At 34.2% G+C, this 22,319-nt stretch overlaps 9 protein-coding genes across 9 annotated transcripts; 5 read left to right on the top strand and 4 right to left on the bottom strand.

The window, feature by feature from the left end:
* Positions 1-39: 39 nt before the first annotated feature.
* On the top strand, positions 40-1,558 carry DFA_04378 (uncharacterized protein; the record flags this gene model as incomplete). The annotated part of the gene is made up of 5 exons (XM_004360054.1): positions 40-175; positions 241-386; positions 444-950; positions 1,030-1,116; positions 1,193-1,558. The coding sequence occupies 5 exons, from the start codon at positions 40-42 to the stop codon at positions 1,556-1,558; spliced, it is 1,242 nt and encodes a 413-aa protein (XP_004360111.1).
* A 219-nt stretch (positions 1,559-1,777) lies between these two features.
* DFA_04377 (uncharacterized protein) lies at positions 1,778-3,979 on the bottom strand (the record flags this gene model as incomplete). Its single annotated transcript, XM_004360053.1, has 6 exons — positions 1,778-1,796; positions 2,013-2,164; positions 2,234-3,313; positions 3,389-3,455; positions 3,699-3,836; positions 3,870-3,979. The coding sequence occupies 6 exons, from the start codon at positions 3,977-3,979 to the stop codon at positions 1,778-1,780; spliced, it is 1,566 nt and encodes a 521-aa protein (XP_004360110.1).
* Positions 3,980-4,355: 376 nt separating this feature from the next.
* DFA_04376 (uncharacterized protein) lies at positions 4,356-5,980 on the top strand (the record flags this gene model as incomplete). Its single annotated transcript, XM_004360052.1, has 4 exons — positions 4,356-5,027; positions 5,119-5,157; positions 5,252-5,301; positions 5,545-5,980. 4 exons carry the CDS (start codon positions 4,356-4,358, stop codon positions 5,978-5,980), a joined length of 1,197 nt encoding a protein of 398 aa, XP_004360109.1.
* Positions 5,981-6,151: 171 nt separating this feature from the next.
* Positions 6,152-7,753, bottom strand: DFA_04375 (uncharacterized protein; the record flags this gene model as incomplete). Its single annotated transcript, XM_004360051.1, has 5 exons — positions 6,152-6,589; positions 6,700-6,738; positions 6,824-6,868; positions 6,963-7,001; positions 7,100-7,753. 5 exons carry the CDS (start codon positions 7,751-7,753, stop codon positions 6,152-6,154), a joined length of 1,215 nt encoding a protein of 404 aa, XP_004360108.1.
* A 172-nt stretch (positions 7,754-7,925) lies between these two features.
* On the top strand, positions 7,926-9,069 carry mcfA (uncharacterized protein; the record flags this gene model as incomplete). The annotated part of the gene is made up of 3 exons (XM_004360050.1): positions 7,926-8,126; positions 8,202-8,372; positions 8,443-9,069. 3 exons carry the CDS (start codon positions 7,926-7,928, stop codon positions 9,067-9,069), a joined length of 999 nt encoding a protein of 332 aa, XP_004360107.1.
* Positions 9,070-9,124: 55 nt separating this feature from the next.
* On the bottom strand, positions 9,125-13,115 carry mgp3 (RhoGAP domain-containing protein; the record flags this gene model as incomplete). Its single annotated transcript, XM_004360049.1, has 5 exons — positions 9,125-11,456; positions 11,528-11,714; positions 11,775-12,632; positions 12,717-12,984; positions 13,065-13,115. 5 exons carry the CDS (start codon positions 13,113-13,115, stop codon positions 9,125-9,127), a joined length of 3,696 nt encoding a protein of 1,231 aa, XP_004360106.1.
* Positions 13,116-15,501: 2,386 nt separating this feature from the next.
* On the bottom strand, positions 15,502-18,468 carry DFA_04372 (mucin; the record flags this gene model as incomplete). The annotated part of the gene is made up of 4 exons (XM_004360048.1): positions 15,502-16,345; positions 16,598-16,752; positions 16,827-16,892; positions 16,954-18,468. The coding sequence occupies 4 exons, from the start codon at positions 18,466-18,468 to the stop codon at positions 15,502-15,504; spliced, it is 2,580 nt and encodes an 859-aa protein (XP_004360105.1).
* A 713-nt stretch (positions 18,469-19,181) lies between these two features.
* DFA_04371 (uncharacterized protein) lies at positions 19,182-20,090 on the top strand (the record flags this gene model as incomplete). Its single annotated transcript, XM_004360047.1, has 2 exons — positions 19,182-19,314; positions 19,381-20,090. 2 exons carry the CDS (start codon positions 19,182-19,184, stop codon positions 20,088-20,090), a joined length of 843 nt encoding a protein of 280 aa, XP_004360104.1.
* A 265-nt stretch (positions 20,091-20,355) lies between these two features.
* DFA_04370 (uncharacterized protein) lies at positions 20,356-22,031 on the top strand (the record flags this gene model as incomplete). The annotated part of the gene is made up of 6 exons (XM_004360046.1): positions 20,356-20,973; positions 21,033-21,071; positions 21,151-21,234; positions 21,361-21,618; positions 21,687-21,751; positions 21,788-22,031. 6 exons carry the CDS (start codon positions 20,356-20,358, stop codon positions 22,029-22,031), a joined length of 1,308 nt encoding a protein of 435 aa, XP_004360103.1.
* Positions 22,032-22,319: the final 288 nt, after the last annotated feature.

The following is a 22,319-nucleotide window of genomic DNA, read 5'->3' as shown; positions in this document are numbered from 1 at the left end:
GTTTGATTGAAAGAAAAGAAAACATTTATACGACAAGGAATGGCAGACGAGAGTGATAATAGAGTTTTACCAAACATTGAATTAGAGGATAGACTAGTATCAAAGAATGATATGGAAATGGTTCAATGTTGTATATGTCTAGGCATTTTACAAAACTCTAGACAATGTAAATCTGGTATGTAATCATAAGAGTTGTTAGAACAAAATATTCCTAAAATTAATGTTTTTTGTTTTATTTAGGACATTTATTTTGTTTGGATTGTATTAAACCTATAGCATTGGGTGTTAATCGTGGTAAAAGAAGTTGCCCTCAATGTAGAATTGAAATCAACCTTGATCAATTAAATTGTAGTTTACTTGCTGAAAACATGACCAAAGATTTAAAAGTAGATACAACAAATCAAGTTGATTTGAAAATGAATATTAACTTTATTGTATTTTAGATTTATTGTATTAATCATTTTCATAAAGAGAATATTTTGGTTGGAGAATTATTATGTGATGAAATTATAAAGATTGGTGATTTGGAAAGTGATATTCATCAATTATCATGTAAATTTAATCGATATAAATGTCCAAATGGTGGATGTGATCACACCTTTTTAAAACCAGAGCTGGAAGATCATTTAGAGGAATGCAAATTCAGAATTGTTAGTTGTCAATATTGTCAACAAGAATTTAAACTATCAAATATGGTTTTCCACGAGCAATTTTGGTGTCCTGAAATGAATGAACAGTGTCAATATGGATGTAGACAAACATATATTAGAAAAAAGAAAGAAGATCATCTTGCTGAATGTCCAAATCAAAAGGTTGAATGTCCATTTGGAAAGGCTCAATGTAGTTTTATTGGTATGAGAAAAGATATGAATGATCATATTAACGAATCAATTTCAACTCACATCTCTGGAATGAATCAATCTTTTAATCAGAAATTAAAACTTTTAACGGTATTTAAATTCATTATCTTTATCAAACAAATTAATAATTATATCCTCCTAACTTTTTTATTATTTGTTTTTTTTATAGGATGAAAATATTAAATTATCATTAGAATTAAAAGATACAAATGAAAGCATTAAACATTTAATAGAACAAAACAAAGCAAAAGGATGGGTAATTATAATTTAAAATTTCATATAATTTAATTTGATTGTTATTTAATTCATTTTATTTCTTTCAACAATTTTAGCATTCATATGAATGGACAATCAACAAAGATTTAATCTATTCAAATGATAGAGTATTTCCATTTAGTTGGAAATCACCAGTATTTATAATCAATGAAACACCATTTCAAATTCATTTGATCAATTATGAATTAAGTCTTCATGCCATTGGTCTAAGAGCTACAGATACTGAATTAAAATATAAATTCCAAATACAAATACCTGGAACCTATTGTTGCCTAACTGGAAACGAAAAAGGTACAGAGTTTATCAACTACATCAAATTGAAAAACTCTCAAATGTCTGGACTATTTATTAAAAAAGAGTTTTTAGATAAAGGAATCATTATCATTAAATTTAGATGTAAAATTGCAAATAATGGATTTTAAATAAAATTTAATAATGAAAATGTTTATTTACTTTTTGATAGACAGTTGTTCTTAATAACTTAATGTGGATTATCATGATTCAATCAAAATGTGTGTGTGTGTGTGAAAGTGGGTAGATGAAAAGAGGCACATAGTGAGTGTGCCAGTTGCAAAAAAAAATATTTTCCAGAGGAGGCAATATTTAAAAAATAAATATGTAATAATACACATCAAAATTAATTAATTTGATAAATGTCTCCTTTATTATTTCTTGTTTGATCTTTTTTTACCTTTGTTTTCGGGATAGAGAAAAGGGATGTTTTTAATGAGTTGTTTTAAATGATTTTCGAGTAGTAGAGTGATTTCAAATTGGTTTCTGGATTCCATTTTGTGTATGACTCTTTTAAGTGCTTTTTTACTCAGTTTATCTCCAAATTGCTGGAGAATCAACTTGACAATATCATAGTGTCCATACAATGATGTAGTTTCTAGTAGTTCTTCTTGATTGGACTCATCTTTTACTAGACTGATGAGAAACGATGCCATTTCCAGAGATCCATGTTGGCAAACATAATCTATTGCAGTTTGGATTGATTCTTCACTTTGAGGAAAGTGTAAAATATAGTACTAATAGGATGAAATTGGAATGACGTCAGATATAAATTAATTTTAACTAAAGTTTGTTGGTATACATACTTTGGCAACTTCAACGTGATTTTTTTCTACTACAAGATTAAATGTGCTCCTAATTGAAATAATGTTAAAATTTCTCCTAAACGAAAGAAAGGTATAGTTTGTTGTATCATCCAACTGCTCATGAATAAATTTGACTGTATCAATGTGGCCGTTAAAAGCCGCCAAATTTAAAGTATTCATTTTAATTCCATTATTGACATCGATTCCAAGATACTCTGAAAGATAATTCATAGTATCAATGTGACCATTTGGAGATAGCCAATCTATATTATTGATTGTATCAATAGCATCGGTTGTTGCACCTTCTGTTTTGTTGAAATGAAGGTACTTGACGACGTCAATGTGACCATTGTAAGCTGCTTTTTCCAAAGCATCGGTTGTCGCACCTTCAGTACGATGCTCTGAAAGATACTTTACAATTTCAATGTGTCCTTTTTCAGCTGCCCTATCCATAGCATCGGTTGTCGCACCTTCACTACGATGCTCTGAAAGATACTTTACAATTTCAATGTGTCCTTTTTCAGCTGCCCTATCCAAAGCATTGGTTGTTGCACCTTCACTACGATGCTCAGAAAGGAACTTTACAATTTCAAAGTGTCCTTTTTCAGCTGCACTATTCAAAGCATTTGTAGTTGCACCTCTACGATGCTCTGAAAGATACTTTACAATTTCAATGTGTCCTTTTTCAGCTGCCCAATCCATAGCATCGGTTGTTGCACCTTCACTACGATGCTCTGAAAGATACTTTACAATTTCAAAGTGTCCTTTTTCAGCTGCACTATTCAAAGCATTTGTAGTTGCACCTTCACTACGATGCTCTGAAAGGAACTTTACAATTTCAAAGTGTCCATTCTTTGATGCCAAATCCATAGCCCTTGTTGTTGCACCTTCAGTACGATGCTCTGAAAGATACTTTACAATTTCAATGTGACCCTTTTCAGCAGCCCAATCCATAGCATTGGTTGTTGCACCTTCACTACGATGCAGATGAAGGTACTTTACAATTTCAATGTGACCTTTTTTAGCTGCCCAATCGATAGCATCAGTTGAACATCCTTCTTGACGATTTTTATGCAAGAACTAAAAAGAAATAGTATATTATGGTCAATATATCACTAAATATAGACAAAATTCAACGTCAAACAGAATACATACTTTGACAATCTTTAAATGACCATTACGAGCAGCAAAATCCATTGCATTGGTTGTTGCACCTCCAAATCTATTAAAGTGTAAATACTTTACGAGTTCAAACAATACACTACTAGCCCTGTCTATTGCTTTTTTTGATACTTTACAAACCATATCTATTAACTGCATATAGTTGTCGATTTGTACACCTTTTATAGAGCCGATTAATTTGACAGTCGAGAGATAACCATTCATGCATGCAACTTTTATCACACCATTTAAATAGAAATTCTTGTTGTTGTTTCGAGCAGCAGTGCATCTCTTGATTAGATACTCTAATATCTCTTGATTTACAAAACGATCACGACATTCTTCCAAGATATCCCAATCAAATTCAACAACATTCGACCATTTCAATAGATGTTCAAGAGTATCAAATGTTGCATTACGATGACGCAGTAATGAGTGATCACTATTTTTCTTCTTTCCAATGGTATCTGATTACTATCCGATGGTAGATAATGACTTATAAAGTGCCAAGGCATTGCATAGATTGATATCATTTCGAGTCGAGGCAACTTGATGATATCTCTTCCTACTAATGATTGTGGCCATTGTTTTGATATACTACTAATATGATTGAATATCAAATATCTAATATATTTAGCTCTGAATATAGAATGAAATGTTGTTGTCATTGATTGTTAATATATGTTTGGTGTTGAAAAAAAAAAAAGATGAATTGTTTGTTTATAAATGCATTTGTGGTACTTGAGAATTTAGGTTGGTAGGGTCATCAGGATTGAAATTTTAAGAATAATCAGAAGATATAGGGTTATAAAAAACAACTTCCTCCTTCACTTTGATGTAATTATTATTATTATTATTATTACTATCGACTTTGACTTCTTAATAAAGTTTTTTTGGCTTTTTAGAGTTCTCTCAGAAACACAAAAGTTTAAACTATTAAATAAAATAAATTAGATAAAATATGACGACTACTACTACAACTACATTTCATTCTTTATTCAGGTCGATATACATTAGACAACTGATATTCAATCATATTAGTAGTATATCAAAACAATGGTATCGTCATGATGGCCAATATCAACCACAACGATCATCAAAAGGAAGAGATATCATCAAATTATCTCATCTTGAAATGATATCAAGATATGGGTTACCGTGGAACTTTATGATTCATTATCTACCATCGGATAGTAATCAGATACCATTGGAAACAAGAAAAAGGTTAATCAAGAGATATTGTCATCATCCAAATGCAACGATAGATTCACTTGAACGTCTGGTGGAATGGTCGACTGTTGATTTTGATTCTAATCTTCTTGAATCAAGTATCGGCAAGAAAATAAATCAAGAGATATTAGAGTATATCATAGTCAAGAGATGTCCTGCTACTGCTGCTGATACTAGAGATTCTCGCTTTCTGTATAATACATTTCTTTCAAAAGCTATAGCGGTGGCATGTATGAATGGGTATCTAGAGATTGTCAAGTCGATTTGTTCAATCAAAGATGTAAAATTAAACACATCAACTATCAACCAGATTCCAATGGACACTGCTTGTAGTAATGGATTCATTGACATTGTAAAATATTTACACGAGAATAGAACTGAAGGTTGTAGTAAAAGTGCAATGGTAAGAAAATATAGACCTTAAGCAATATAGAATTTAGTTAAATCTAGATTTAATTAATTATCATCATTCATCATCACATTTATTATTGTAGGATGTAGCATCAAGAAATGGTTATTTAGAGATTGTAAAGGTAAGTTGGCTGGTTGGTCATCAAATATTTACATTTTTAAAAACTAATAATATTGTCTTTAATCCTTTTAAAAATTATAATATATATATAATAGTTTCTTCACTCCAATAGAACCGAAGGTTGTAGTAAAAATGCATTGGTAAGGTTCTAAATTTAAAAGAAAGAAAGAAAGAAATAATATTTATTTATTTTACTAATTTTCTTTCTTTATCATATGATCGCAGGTTTTTGCATCGAGTCAAGGACATTTAGAGATTGTTAAAGTAAGTTGGTTGGTTGATTGGTTGGTTGGTTGGTTGGTTGGTTGGTAATAATAGACAACCGTCGGTCCTACTACTACTTTTATATATATTAACCAAAACAATAATAGTTTCTTCATTTTAATAGAACTGAAGGTTGTTCATACCATGCTATAGATTATGCATCAATGAATGGGTACATTGATGTTGTAAAGTTCCTTTCAGAGCACCGTACTGAAGGAGCAACCACCGATGCTATGAATTTGGCAGCTCAAAACGGACACATTGAAATGGTAAAGTATCTTCATGAGCATCGTAGTGAAGGAGCAACCACCGATGCTATGAATTTGGCAGCTCAAAACGGACACATTGAAGTGGTAAAGTATCTTCATGAGCATCGTGGTGAAGGTGCATCAACCAATGCTATGGATTGGGCAGCTGAAAATGGACACTTTGATGTTGTAAAGTTCCTTTACGAGTATAGAGGTGATGATGCATCACCTGAAGCTTTGGATTTAGCAGCTGAAAATGGTCACATTGAAGTGGTAAAGTACCTTCAAGAGCATCGTACTGAAGAAATATAAAGATATAAAATGTCTGGTGTATAGAAATGTAGTATACTTATTATTATTTATTTGTTATTATTTATTATTTTCCGATTATGAAAATATTTTGATAAAGCTGGGGGGGGGTAATCTATAAATTAATAATAATAGATAACTATATTCTGGCATATACATTTTGTGAAACCAATGCTATAATGGTAGAAGAAACTGTACAATTTCAATGTAGCCATTTTCAGCTGCTAAATCCATAGCATCAGTTGATGCACCTTGACCTCGATACTCGTAAAGGAACTTGACTATATCAATGTGGCCATTTCCAACTGCCCAATCCATAGCATCGGTTGTTGCACCTTCACTTCTGTTGAAATGTAGAAACTTTACAATTTCAAAGTGGCCGTTTTGAGCTGCCATATCCATAGCATTGGTGGTTGCACCTTCACTACGATGCTCATGTAGATACTTTACAACTTCATAGTGACCATTTGAAGATGCCCAATCCATAGCATTTGTAGTTGCACCTTCACTACGATGCTCAGAAAGGAACTTTACATTATCCAAGACACCATTATCAGCTGCCATATCTATAGCACTGGCAGTTGCACCTTCAGTTCTATTAAAATGAAGAAACTATTATAGTATAGTATTTTTTTTGGATATTATATTTTTTGTGTTAATATTGAAATGTCTCATATTATACATTGGTTCTCATTTATATATATATCGATTGACCAACTCACCTTTACAATCTCAAATTGGTGATTCATTGCTGCAAAATCCTATAATATTTAATTAATTAATTGATTAATTATTAATCCTACATTGACATTAATGTCTCTTTTGATTTCATTAAAGAATTCTTACCATTGCATTTTCAGTGCATCCTTCAGTTCTATTTAAATGAAGAAACTATATATATATATATATTTTTAAAAAAAAGACAAACAAATTTTTGTTATTAATAATTTTGTTATAATCAATCAACCCAACCCAACCAACTAACCTTTACAACTTCTAAATGACCATGATTTGCAGCGTTATCCTACAATTCAATGATGGTGATTAAAACAAGAGAGAGAGAGAGAGAGAGAGAATTAATTATTATTATTATCTTTTTTTCAATTTGCTTTCTTTTCTTACCATAGCATTTGTAGTACAACCTTCAGTTCTATTTTCGTGTAAATACTTTACAATGTCAATGAATCCGTTACTACAAGCATTGTCCATTGCTGTTGTGTCTAGTTTTATGTCTTTGATGGGGCCTATCAACTTGACAATCTCTAGATACCCATTCATACACGCCACCTCCATAGCTTTTGAAAGAAGTGTTTTATACTCTCCACTACGACCAAGACATCTCTTGACCATATATTCCAATATATCTCGTTTTGTGGTCCTTTCTATAATATTTGGTTCAGTGAGATAATAATCAAAGTCCACTCGAGACCATTCCAATAGATGAACGAGTGTACCAATTGTTGCATTGGGATGTTGACAATATTGATTCAACTTTCTTTTTCTTTGATATAATAGTTGTATCCACTTAGCGTCACCTATGATCACTTTAGGTAGATAATGACATAGAAACTGCCAAGGCATTGCAAAGATTGATATCATATCGAAACAAGGTAATTTGATGATATCTCTACCCTTTAATGATCGTCGTTGTCTAATATCATCACTAAAACTACCATCATTATACAATTGTTTTGATATACTACTTATTTGGTTGAATATCAATTGTCTAATGTATATCGATCTAAATATTGAATGAAATGTTGTAGTTGTAGTCATATTTGTTATAATTATAATACTTCAATAATTAATTAATAATTAAAGATTTTTTATTGAACAAGTCGGACGATCTTCATTCTTTTAAAATGTAATTTAGCTGTCATTCATTCTTTGGCATATATCTCGTGTAAAGGGGGATAGAGATACATACAGATACATAGAGATACAAAGAATGTCAAGCAACAACAATATAGACAAGACAATCAATGTAGATAGTACTACTGTACCAACATCAACAACACCACCCCAAGTCAAGAATAAAATGTTGTCGTGGATAGGACCTGCAAATAGATATCTAGTGGCTGGTGCATTTGCAGGTATAGTATCAAGAACTTTAACTGCACCTTTGGAGAGATTAAAGATATTGAATCAAGTATGAATGAACAAACACAACAAACAAACAAGAGAACTATCGATTATTAACAATCAGTCAACCAATCAATCTTAGATACAACCATTAATGAATAGTGGAACTAAATATAATAATATTATACCTGGTCTTAGAACAATATGGATTGAAGAAGGAATAAGAGGTTTATTTAAAGGAAACCTTGCAAATGTAATTAAAGCAGCTCCTCAATCTGCCATTCGTTTCTCTTCATATGAATTCTTTAAAGGTGTATGTAAAAGTAGGAGTAGTAATGATAGATAGTCATTGTGACTGATAATTGCTTCTTTTCTTGTTGTAGATATTAATAAAAGAAGACAATTCAACATCTTCCTCTTCGACGACGGTTAAATTATCATCACATAAATTATGGGCAGGAGCATGTGCTGGAGTGACATCGGTTGTAGCAACTTATCCATTAGAAGTTGTAAAGACACAGTTGTCGGTACAAATACATGGTGATCGATATAGAGGTATTATAGGGACACTTGCAACAGTGGTAAAAGAGAATGGAGTGGCAGGTCTATTTAGAGGCATGTCTGCAGGTATATTAAATGTGGCACCGTTTTCAGCACTCAACTTTTTTGCCTATGAAACTTGTAAAGATGTAACTGGATATATGACAGGACAACCAAAGATTGCAGTGTCGTGGTCAGTAGTGCACGGTGCCATATCCGGTGCATTTGCGATGACTGTACTATACCCGTTGGATGTAGTCAAACGACGTTTGATGATGCAAGGCTACAACAACACTCCCATCGTCTATCGAAACTTTTTACATACCATCTATAGAATGGTCAAAGACGAAGGAGTATCATCTCTCTACTTGGGTATCAAACCTGCCTACCTAAAAGTAATTCCAACTGTATCGATTAATTTTTTCACTTTTGAAGGTATACTTTATTTATTAGATAATAATAACAAATAACAAATTAGATAATAATAAATAGATAAGATAATAGTAAATAGTAGACTTTATTATATTATTGTACAATGGAAGATGATATTGGTGTTACCTTGTTACAAATAACATTTAGATCGTTAATTAATACAGTTATTAATTGATGTAAATTATTACCTTGGTCTTGTTGCAATTGCAAGTTGTCAACAAACATCCAGAGGTTCTTTAGGATGATGACAATTCTTTCAAGGTATGCTACAGTGACCATGCAAATATTGGTAAAAGTATCTGTTGATTTGGTTGGTGATACTGGTGATGATGAAGAGCTGTTATTATTACTGTTATTGGTATTATAGTTGGTGCCATTGATTAATGGCAAAGTGATATTATCCTGGATGGGGATAGCGTGGTCGACTACAAACTTGTCCATGTCACGTTTCAACAAAATAGCTTGTTTGGCATACGCCTTGAATGTGTTTTGTGTCTCGACATCGACAGTCTTTTGGTCATCGACTATACGTTGTTTTCTAAAGTTCATTTTGGTGACCAATGCCAACATCTCGTTTTTCAAACTTTCATTTCGGTGTCTTTGCAAGAGCAATTCGTTTTGCTTGGCCAGTGCATTGTTGGCTCCAGTATCTTTTTGTTGTTGTTCAAATTGTTTTTGAAGATTGTTGCTACGGTTGTGACGTGTGATTAAATCATCTTCTTCGTCGTCATCGTCATCTTGGTCAAGAAGTTCCTCCTCTTGCTCCAACTTTAATGTTTCAAGTGGTATTGAAATGGGTGATACTGGTGATGATAATTGTGATTCCTGTACTCCTACAGGGGTGGGAACAGGTGACATTTGATCGAGATCAAGCTCAGAGATCATGTTGAATGCGATGATTGGTTGGAACAGCTGCATAGTCTTTTCAATGAATAGCTCAGACTGTTCAAATGTGAGTGCACGGTCGGCAGGTCCCTGGAGCGAGACCGGTGTGATGATGAGGTCGGCAGCAATCTTGACCACGTCAATGATTGATTGCAGGGTTTCCGGAGAATGCATACGCATGACAATACCACCCAAGAAGCAGAGATACTGGTTACAACGGTTGACACATACTGTAACGAGTTGCAACCACGATTTTAACAACTCGACAGAGTCTACACGCAGCTGCTCAGGTGTAATGTGGGGTGCGACCGATCTAGGCACCTTGAAACGGATAGCTGGTGGCGACACAAATGCATTACGCTTGATACCATCGATAATGGCCTGGCGCGATAGTCCAAGTACCGACACGAGGTGTTGTTCAAGTGAGTTTGTAAACTTGAAAAGTGCATGACTACATTTCATGGCAGAGTAGGTCGAGATGGCGTCGAGGTTAATATTAGTGGTTAGGTCCGAGTAGATTTGGTTGACAGTGACGTGATTGTCATCGATCATCTGCTTGACCTCTTCTTGGATGCGGTCATAGTCGTTGGTCGCACGTTTCTTGACTTCACCAGGCGACAATATCTCGATGGGCTCATTGGAGGAAGAATCGGCGCGTTGTGGGATATCAGTGTATGGAGAGAGGACAACTGAGGATTCAGCTGGAGCAGGCGTGGAAATGGCGCTCGAGCTATTTATATCCATTTTAGATGGCGTGGACATTAATGGAGAGGATGAGCTGCCAGTCGACGGGCTCGAGGAGAGTGGTGTCAAATTGGGCGAGTCGGATTGATGAAGATGTTGTTGTTGCTGGATAACCGACGATGGGAGCAACTGGACAACTGCAGATGCCGACGACGACGACAATGGCGACGACGAAGTTGACGATGCGAATGTGGGAGACTCTGGTACTTGTACTTGTGGTTGTTGCTGTTGTTGTTGTTGTTGTGAGTCTTGCTGTTGCTGTTGTTGCTGTTGTTGCTTCAATAGTTGGATTTGGTTATTTAACTGTTTCTTTTGTTGAATAACCAGTGAATCTTTGGCTGAAGGTGATGAGGAGGATGATGTTTTGGGTGTGACGAGTGGTTGGAGCATTTGCTGGACAGCTGGTAGTTTACTCGTGTTGGTTGAACGACTCGGTGAAATGGGTACCATGTTGACATTGGCAGTAGTGCCATCCGAGCCAATTGGCATACACGCCTCGGCAGAGTCATCGACCTCGAGTGGCTTGTGATGTTCAATAAGGAGCTTGGCAAACTCCTTTTCCTTGTTGAGATTACCCAATACAATCGATGGATCCGAGTATGGCGATCTCAAGAAACACGGTGAAAATACAGTTGCATAATTATTGCAATCCATCATTGACGTGCACACATTCTCTGTCTTTGTTCCAAACTGAATCATCCTCAAAATATACGACAATGCCTTTTGATTACACATTGGCAACGATGCAAATATATCCATAATATCCTTTTCATTTTTAAACATTATACATTGGTCACTTGGAAAGTAAAAAAAAAATAAAATAACATTAATAATTATTTTTCTATTAATTTTTTCTTTCTAACATACTATAGTGAAGTTGGAATTAAAGAATCCTTTAAATCTCTTAACCATAATTTAAGGATTGAAGAGATATTATAAACATTGTCAGAGTCGAGATCAAAATTACCCTCTTCTAATTTCTTTTTTCCATTGTTGATATCGATAATATTGCCTGGAACTCTAAAGATACCTTCTGCTTTGAAAGCATCAGTCTCTAATAACTTTCGTTTGAGGTGGACCAGTACAATGGGTACTTCCAACTTGGGGTACACACGTTGTTGGAGAGCCATGATTTCTCCAATTTTGTTGGTAAATGAGTACATTGGGTTGGTGAGTTTAGATGAGGAGGAACTTGATTTACTACCCTTCTTGTCATTACTACTACTACTACTGCTGCTGTTATTGTTTGATACATTGAGAGATGATCCAATTCTAGACAATCTCCATGATTTTTTGACATCCTTGTTTGTTTCTGGTGCCACTGCAACTGATCCCTGTGACACTATCGCATCTTGAGCGGAATCATGATGGTTGTGATGACTACCATTTTGATGTGCTGCTTTCTTTTCATCAAAAGGTTCGTAAACAAAAGGAGAGGGAGGTGGACGTATGAGATTATTGGCTCTGATAAATTGTTGTATCTCTTCTTCGGCATTGATAGCTTGAAGACTGCTCAAGATACCATTGACTCGTTGGTCTTGTGAGTGATCGTTATTTACAAAGGTTGAAAAATATCTAATAAAGTTTTGTTTGATCAAGTGAATTTTGGCGACTTCTGCACGTTGCAATTCCGCCATGATCTTGGGTAGATTCTCAGAGATTGATGCCAATTGGTGAGAGTTGGTGTCGTGGATAGCTGCACGATAGTCCTTGTCAGCTTTAACCATTTCCTGTGCAGTCTTGAGTGCTCGCTTTTGCACACGTTGCGTTTCACTGCTTAATTTCATCGTCGTGTTTCCGTGTTGTCCAGTCACTGGCATATTGCTAGTCATATCCATCACTTCTTTAGAGTACCTGTCACACACCAATTTAGTCTTTCTTAATTTATAAACTGCATCAATATATGCTTCTCTATATTTGTTTCCTTCAATCGATATATTTTTATATTTTTGTTCCAAATCCATTATTAATCCTTTATAAAAAAAAATAAAAAAAATAAATAAATATTAGTATTCAGTATGATTATATTTATATTTATATTTTTCTATTTCTTTACCTTCAATAGGTTCAGCAATGGTAGTATTTAGGGATTGTGATATTTGATCGTGAAATGTCGAATGGGAGAGTGTCTCCTTTTTGATTTGCTCCCAACTTTGTCGTAATTTTTCTCCAATGGTTGGTTCCACTTCGTGTTTGGAAATCAACCTCGAAAGATTCTTTGCATATTCGTCTTCAATGAGTGCTCTCTTTCTATAAAATTTAGAAAGATCTCTCAAATAACCTATTTCTTTATCAGCTGATTTACAAAATGAATCAAATCCTTCCTACAAATATTATTAAAAAAAGAAAGATTAGCAAATTCCAAAAATAAAAAGATTGGAGAGATCTGATTATTAATATTTACCAAAATGCCAATGTCTGGACATGAGACTGGATTTTGATGTTCTAATGTCATTTTGATATCGATCTACTAATTTAATTTGGAATATCTCTTGTTGTTGTTCTAAAAATCTAATTTACAAATAAATAGTTTTTTTTTTTTGCCTGTCTGTGTTTTTGTTTGTTTTTGTTGTGTTTGTGTCTGGAAATCTAATAAATAAATTTTTTGGCTAAAAGGTAAAAGGTAAAAAAAAAGGCAAGATTATTAATAATTGTTGTTGGATTAATGGATGATTGATTGATTAATTGATTGATTGATTGATTGTAAAATAGTGATTGAATTCAATAAATTAGAGGTAAGAGAGGTGAGCGATAGATAATAGTAGGAGTAGTAGGTTTGGTTATTGTTATTGTATGTTTGTGTGAGTGACTGTGTGTTTGTGGAGAACAGATGGATCCAACGTTGCTATAGGTCAGTTTGTCGGTATGTCAGTCTGTATGTCTGTCTGTCCGTCCGATATAAAAATAAAATAAACAACTGTTGTAACAAACAGTACTACAGTTTTTTTGTTTGTGTGTATGTATGTATGTTGTGTTTTTTTGTATTCATTCACAACAACAACAACAACAAACAGTAACACTAACAGCTGATGATATAAAATTTAGAAATGGTGTTGTCAAGTTCGAGGTTTTCTGTGTTATTATTATTATTATTATTATTAACAACCCTATCATCACTAAACATTGTGTCATATATCTGAATTCTTTGTGGGTGTCATGTCAAACATTGGGATTGAAAACACACACATAACACATTGTTATTGAAACCCCCACACCCAACCCTTTTTTCCAGCTTCCAATCTTCCATTCATACATCATCACCATCATTTTTTGTTTGTTGTTGTTGTTATTTTTGAGGTATATATATATATATCTTCGTTGTCGTTGAATTTAATAATAAAATGATTTTTAAATCATATTATTAAATTACCAAAAAGAGTAAAAAACGGTGATCGAAAGAAAGAGGAAGTGGATGAAGAGGAGGAGTGAAGAAGAATGACTCCCACCTGATTGGTTGTTCGTTGTCGGTCACTAGTATTGCTTGTTTTCTTGTTGCGTTGTTAATATTGTTGTTGTGGGGGGATGGGTAAGGGATTGGTGGATTTGGCCATCTGTTTTTTCAATTAACCAATTCCTACTTTTGTTTGTTGTTGCAGGTTCCAATAATTTTTATCGGGCGCGGTCGGTATCGTCGTATGATTCCTTCTATCGATACAAGAATAAATACTCTTTCCTTCTTTTTAAAATTATTATAATTGTTTGTTTGTTTACTATACTGTTACTGTTATTGTTTGATTGATCAGTCTGATCGATAAACAAATGAATCAACTGAACAATGTGATGATGGTGATAGTGATGATGATCGATGCTAAAAACACAACTTTGTCAAGGTTGGTTAATTGATTGACTACTGTATGTCATAGTCATATTCATTAATAATGACTGTGTTTGCTCTCTTCTATTCATTGCTTGCTTAAAAAAACATTGATAGATAAATAGATATGGGATGAGAGGGGGGGTGGGTTTAAAGCTTAAAACTGATAGGGAGTATATATTATAATAATGAACCTGAACCACGACCCGCTGATTATAAGTGTTGTTAGGAATGTGTGCTGATTTCATTGCACATGACAATACCATCACGATTTTTCACGTGATAAGATTCTATTGTGGGTGTGTGTGAGCCAAGAGAAAGCGTGTGCCGTGCATTAAAAGTCTCTCTTTGAGGGAAACCTTTTCTTTAGAGTTGACTGATTCTCTGTATCTGTATATTGTTGATAGATTTGGTTGATTTGGTTGGTTGACTATCAAACTTACGTTTTTATAAAAACACTACACTTTGGTTATCAAGTTATCTATTGTTGTTATAAAGGAGGTTGTGATCAATATCGACTTGAAGTGTATTTTACGCTTATAAATAGGTAGGAAGTAGTACAATGTAAAAAGTAATATTACTGGTGTTGTGGGGGATGAGGAATGAGGAAGGAGGTGGAAAATGATTGTGACTGTGTAGTGATAGTGATAGTGATGAATACTATCGTTGTGTGTGTGACACTCCTCTTCTGATTGATCAGTCGTCGGTTAGGGGCACTGAATGTTTACGCCAATGAAAAAATAAAAAAAAAATTAATAATAAATTAAAAAAACTATTTTTATGACAAAAGGTTTGGTTCCACACCCATCTCAGATTCACAGTTCCCGATCTCGATCACACATGACTGACGAATGGGTGTGGATGGGGGATGGGGACACCACAATGTTGTGTGGGTGGTTCGTCTTGTACGTGGAATGAGTGAATATGCATGCATCGATTTTTCATTGACTCTTTTAAAAAGAATAAATATTTATTGTTTTTTTTGTTTGTTTTAATATGATGATCATATCAAACCCTATTATTATTATTAATCTTTTTTAATATTTTTATGATTATGATTATTATTTTGATTATTTTGATTATTATTAATATTATGATGTTTTTGATTATTTAAAAGTTTTTCTTCAAATAATTCTAATTGACCTAATTGATCCAATTGTTGTTTTAAAGATACTCTTTTCTTTCTTCTCTTGTCTTCGGTTGAGATGTTGTTGTATTCTGGGATGCAAACAGTTTGAAGTATTTCAATGTTGGCAGGATGATTACTGTTGATTTGATTGTAATACCAAACAAATGAAGAACCGGGGTCAATACCAATGCTTCTGATTTGTGCTGGCCAATGGACCACCTTGTTGGATGCAAAGTGGAATATCGATGCTGCCGCCCAAAACTCTACGCCAGACGCTTCATTGACCGATCCAACAGGTCGCATCACCACATCATACAACTTGGCACGAGGTGACACATTGGTCATCAAAACTGAAAAGGTTGATATTGATTGACCTCTAATTCCCTGCTTTCTATCAATCAATTGTTGTTGTACTGAAACTTTGCAAGATTTATCTCTTGGATTATTATTGATATGATTTGAGTTATCATCATCATCATCATCAGCATCACCATCATTATCTGGTTGTGGTGGTGGTGGTTGTTGAGGTAGAGTTGTTGGTTTTGGAAGAAGATACGAGCATCCTTCGGGCTCGGTAAACTTGACTTGAACCTCTTCAGGTGCAAAGTAGGTAAATGTATAGAATGAAGAGGGACGGATGGGAAGCGAGATGGGAGGGATAGTATACTTGGGGTTGGTGGCAGAACTCGTCGCGTCAATGGACCGCATCATAGTGAGCCCGTTGACATTTGTCACGGGTCCACTAAATTGAACAGTGACATGATCGACCGCAACGTCATCGGCGACATTTGAAATCTCCACCCAAAAGATATATTTGATCAAGTATCCAACACGTACATACCCAATCTTCTTTTGTTGTACGTGGAGGGGACATCGCAGTGGCTTGGGTGTGGGTGGTGGGGTGGGTTGCTGTGTGGGTGGTTGCAAAGGACTGGATGACGGGTTGTCACACAGCACATAAAATTCATCGTCAACGTTGTAGTTGCCAACAAACAACAAGTGGTAGATCAATCCAAGTGGTTGTGGTATGATCGATGTCCATACACTCTCGACTCTAATATTTGATTGGAATATAGTTCCAGTAACAATCTTTCTCATTACTATCAGTAAATGATGTGAATATGGTTCATGATTGATAACTTCTAAACTCTAAAGTAGAGAGGTAAAAAAATAAAATAAATTTAAATAAATAAATATTATACATAATATATTTAAAAACATACCTTCAAAGCCAATGGATAGGTTAAATTCTTGACAATTGATTGTTTAATTTCAATTCCACACGAAAACTAAATAATAATAAAATTAATATAAAATATTTTAAATGATTACTATTATTTTGGAACATACGGTTTGGTCTGGTGGTTGGTGAGAAGGTGTTGTTGGTCTTTCTGTTGGTTTTGGAGTTGGAGGCACTGTTGGGGCTTCTGTTGGTTTTGGAGTTGGAGGCACTGTTGGGGCTTCTGTTGGCTTTGGAGTTGGAGGCACTGTTGGAGCCTCTGTTGGAGGCACTGTTGGAGCCTCTGTTGGAGGCACTGTTGGAGCCTCTGTTGGTTTTACTGTTGGGGGCACTGTTGGAGCTTCTGTTGGTTTTGGAGTTGGAGCCTCTGTTGGTTTTACTGTTGGAGGCACTGTTGGAGCTTCTGTTGGTTTTTCAGTTGGCTTGTCAGTTGGTTTCTCTGTTGGCTTTACTGTTGGAGCTTCAGTTGGTTTTGGAGTTGGCTTTACTGTTGGAGCCTCTGTGGGAGGCACTGTTGGAGCTTCTGTTGGTTTTGGAGTTGGCTTTACTGTTGGAGCTTCAGTTGGTTTTGGAGTTGGCTTTACTGTTGGAGCCTCTGTTGGTTTTGGAGTTGGAGCTTCTGTTGGTTTTTCTGTTGGAGGCACTGTTGGAGCTTCTGTTGGTTTTTCAGTTGGCTTGTCAGTTGGTTTTTCTGTTGGAGGCTCTGTTGGTTTTTCTGTGGGAGGCTCTGTTGGAGCTTCTGTTGGTTTTTCTGTGGGAGGCACTGTTGGAGCCTCTGTTGGTTTTTCAGTTGGCTTGTCAGTTGGTTTCTCTGTTGGCTTTACTGTTGGAGCTTCAGTTGGTTTTGGAGTTGGAGCTTCTGTTGGAGCGTCTGTTGGTTTTACTGTAGGGGCTTCTGTTGGTTTTTCTGTTGGTGCATCTGTAGGGTTGTCTTTTACATCATCTACAATTTGCTTTTTGCTTTTCAATTTTTCTTTTTGTTGTTGTTGGTGTTGTGCCTTTTCCTTTTCCTCTTGTTGTTGTCGTTGAATGTTTAGGATCTTGTCCAACTGTGATTGAGCATTGATGATTTGGTTGTTTTCATCGTATTGAACATACTCATAATCCTGTGGCCCATAGTCACTTAGGTCAATTAGGATTTGATCACTGTCAATCTTTCGAAGATGATATTCATTACCATCATCGTTCCAATTATAAGAAGATTTTTCTTTTTGTTGTTGTTGTTGATGTTGTTGTTCTTCTTGTTGTCTCTTTTGTAATAATAATTGATAATGATTTTGTGATTCATAGTGATCCCAATTTTGGTCGTCTTCTACATCTGGGTACTGATCATGATAATTATCTTGATAGTCGTCTGGAAGAGTCAATGCTATTTGTAGTTCTGCCTCGTAATTACCAATGTCTTGGTTGGTGGTTTCGTCTTGTTGTTGTTGTCGATGGTCTTTTTCAAGTTGAATTCTTTCTTCTTCCATCTGTCCGGCTAGTGCGTGGACGCGGTCGACAAACATCCTTCTATCGATGGTTCTGCTGTCTACATTGTGTGCCAACGCATCCAATCCTACCACCATCAACAACACCACCACCACAGCCAGTATTAATCCAACACATGTGACTTGTCGAATCATATTATTATTATTATTAATTATTTATCTATCTATTTATTTATAACTATAAATCAATCTCTTCTTTTTTTTTTTGTTGATGTTGTTGTTAAATTGTTGTTGTTGTTGTTGTGAAAGATTGGTTGGTTGATTTGATTTGATGTGATGTACATCAATTTTGGTTGATGATTAAATTAATTAAATCTAAGCTAGCTCGCTACCTTCATATCATCTCCACTCCCCATCGTTCACTCCCAATAATCCAGCAGTTGGGTGTAAGAGTGATAGTGAGAGATGGTGGTGTTTAGCAGTTCATTCATATTGGCAGAATGAACAGTGTCTATCAGTCATATTCATATGAATAGTGGGGTTTGAGTGCATCGCATCATTGCCACCATATATCTACATTCCCACTACTCTCTATTTGTTTTTTGAAGGTGTGTATGATTATGATGAATGAAATGGGGTTGAAAGATCAAAGTGAATGACCAAACTTGTGTATAAATTTTTATTTTATTTTTTATTTGTTTTTATTTTTATATATCTTTTCAAGTTAAAATTATTATTATTATTGGAATTTGAACTACTAATGATGATTATTATTTCGAGAGAGTTCTTCTAAATTTATAATAAGATGAGATAATTTAAATTAAAAGTCATCATTTGGCTAGTGTCACTGCAAACACACAAACAAACAGGTAATCGTTCATTTATTACTATCAATAGAAATATATGACATGTTGGCAGTAGTCCCCAATCTAGAAGACAACCCCCAAGGAGAAGAAGAAGAAAAAGATAATACAAATGGGTTCGATAGTCATTTCAAACAACAATCTAATGTAATAGATCACAGCTATAGTAGTAATCTTGGTAAGTAAAGAAATCAAATAAAAAAGAAGATTTAATTTAACATTTATGGTTGTTTGATTTTTTTAGAGAAAGCTAGAATAAATGGGGATCTTTTAAAAAAGAGAAATTCATCATCATCATCACCATCTTTGGTTGATCAATTTACATTTGATAAACTTCAAATTGTTAGAGAACTATTGCCACTTAAAATTGAAAGATTTGAGGAAATCAGTTGTTTGACAGAATTACCAAAATATGGTTGGGTTGTTCCTACAAGATCAACATTACCAATTCCTACTTTTAGTATCAATGTTGAAGATGAAAACATTCGACAGTGGTTTGGAATGCATTATCCACTCATGGAATCGTCTATTAAAATAGAGTATAGATCAAACAAGTTTTTCCACCAAATGGTAGTTGGACCACTCATTTTGACTAGTTTTGCCGATGTGTTTGTTGTTCCTCAGCAATCTGTGCTGTCTCCTTTGGCTGTCATTGATATTGTATGTTGTCTTGATTTAAAGCTTGAAAGTATCAAACAATATTATCCACAATCATTTATCAATTGTTTGATGTCCAACTTTAATTCAAAGTCACCTGTTCTCGGTGTACTGACCAATGGTACCGATGAATGGATGATTTGTTGGTGTTCAAAATCCAAACCACATCGTTTGGGTTATTGTGATTTGACAAGTGAAAGAAATGTAAAGAAAGCCATTCAATATGTTGTAGGTGCATATATATTATCAACCAGACAACAACAGTCTGCATTTTCATACAACATTCCACAAATTTAATTGAAAATAACATTATTGAGTTTACCAAAAAGAAGGAGCAATCAACATTATTAGAAGAGCAAGGAGGAGGAGAAGAATTACAAAAAAAAAGAAAAAAGGTGAACAAATAACTTGAACGTATTTATAATTCTCAAAGAAAATACATTTTAAATAGGACGAGGTAATAAAATTAATCTATTATTATTTTTAAAATAAAAAAATAGAAACAAACAAAAAATATACACACAGTTTTGTTCACTTCAAACTATTATATTTGTAAATAATAATGACTTCAACAACATTTCATTGTATATTTAGATCGATATACATTAGACATTTAATATTCAATCATATTAGTGATATATCAAAACAATTGAATCATCATGATGGTAAAGAACGACGATCTTTAAAAGGAAGAGATATCATCAAATTACCCGATCTTGGGATGATATCAAGATATGCAATGCCTTGGAACTTTCAAAGTCATTATCTACCTAAAGATATTCATCAAATACTACCAGAAAGAAGAAAAAGAGTGATCAACCAATACTGTCTTCATCGTAATGCAACGTTGGATACACTTGAACATCTATTGGAATGGTCGACTGTCATTGGGTTTGATTGGAAGTATTTGAAAAGAACTAGTATCGGTGATATGAGAAATCAAGAGATATTGGAATATATTATCAAGAGATGTCCTGCTGATGGACAGAATGACTTTTTGGTTTGGGCACTAAACAATGCATGTATGAATGGTTACCTATCGACTGTAAAACTGATAGACTCTTTTAAACTTTCACCTCTAAATGGGAAGCCAATGGAAACTGCTTGTTGTAAGGGATTCATCGACATTGTAAAGTATTTACACGAGAATAGAACTGAACGATGTAGTATAAAGGCAATGGTAAGAAAATTATAAATTAAACATTATAAATGATTATTATTAATCTTTTGATTATATAGGATAGTGCAGCAATTGGTAACCATTTAGAAGTTGTAAAGGTGAGTTTATTTTGGTTGGTTGGTTGGTTTATAATTAAACTTTAATATTTATGAACATTTATTATTTTCGAAATAATAGTTTCTTCATTTTAATAGAACTGAAGGTTGTTCAAAAGATGCTTTGTATTTTTCTTCGCAACATGGTCATTTCGAGGTTGTTAAAGTATGTATTGTATATGATTCATTTAATGAAGTACTCGAAAAAGAGAAACCGCAACGACAACAAGAGGAGAATGAAGCAGTCAAAGAATCATCCTCAAATAATAACCAACTTTGATCATATTTACAGTTCTTACATCAACATCGTAGTGAATTTACCGGTGCAACAACCGATGCGATAGATAGGGCAGCTGAAAACGGCCACATTGATGTGGTAAAGTTTCTTCATTTCAACAGAAGTGAAGGTGCAACCACCAAGGCTATGGATTTAGCAGCTCAAAATGGACACATTGAAATTGTAAAGTTTCTTCATTTCAACAGAAGTGAAGGTGCAACCACCAAGGCTATGGATTGGGCATCAAAGAATGGACACACTGAAATTGTCAAAGTATGTAAAAAGTATAACAAATCACTGAAAACATTTTAACTAATGAAAATACATATCCTTTTTGTTAGTTTTTACACTTTAATCGTAGTGAAGGATGCACTAGTAAAGCTTTGATGTATGCTTGTGAGCGAGGGTATCTAGATATAGTATCTTTTCTAATCAACTTTAGAAATGAGAATTTCAATCAAGAAACACTACAAACTGCATCAATTCATGGACAATTTGAAATTGTAAAGATGATTCTATCCCAATCCATAGATAAACTGGTAAAATTATCAATTAAAAGTCTCTTTTTAAAAATTAACAGTGAAACTGATCATTTTGAAGTTGGTCAATTACTAGAGAATCATTTAAAACAACAAGATAACCAAGAAGAAGAATGCAAACATGTTGGTACCAGAAAAATAAACTAAATTGCAATTTGTTTTTTTTCTGTTCCAGTGTTGCATTGCGATGACAACAATATTGAGTGATTGCTAATCTTCTTCCAGAGTGTAGTATGTTACTACAATCTTTAGGTAGATAATGACATAGGAGGTACCAAGGCATTCCATACTTTGATACTCGAGTCGATCCAACTTGATGATGATGATCTCTACCTTTGAGTGGTCGTCTTTGTAGTTTAACATCATCATAAAGACTACAATCATTCTACAATTGTTTTGATACCATTGAATATCAATTGTCGAATGTACTGTTGT

The sequence above is a fragment of the Cavenderia fasciculata genome, assembly GCF_000203815.1.
Source record: "Cavenderia fasciculata unplaced genomic scaffold Scf_Dfasci-G-o-33e01.r1-3, whole genome shotgun sequence".
NCBI classification, from domain to species: domain Eukaryota; phylum Evosea; class Eumycetozoa; order Acytosteliales; family Cavenderiaceae; genus Cavenderia; species Cavenderia fasciculata.
The sequence above is the reverse complement of the archived record's forward strand: the minus strand, read 5'-3'. Positions and strand labels throughout refer to the sequence as shown.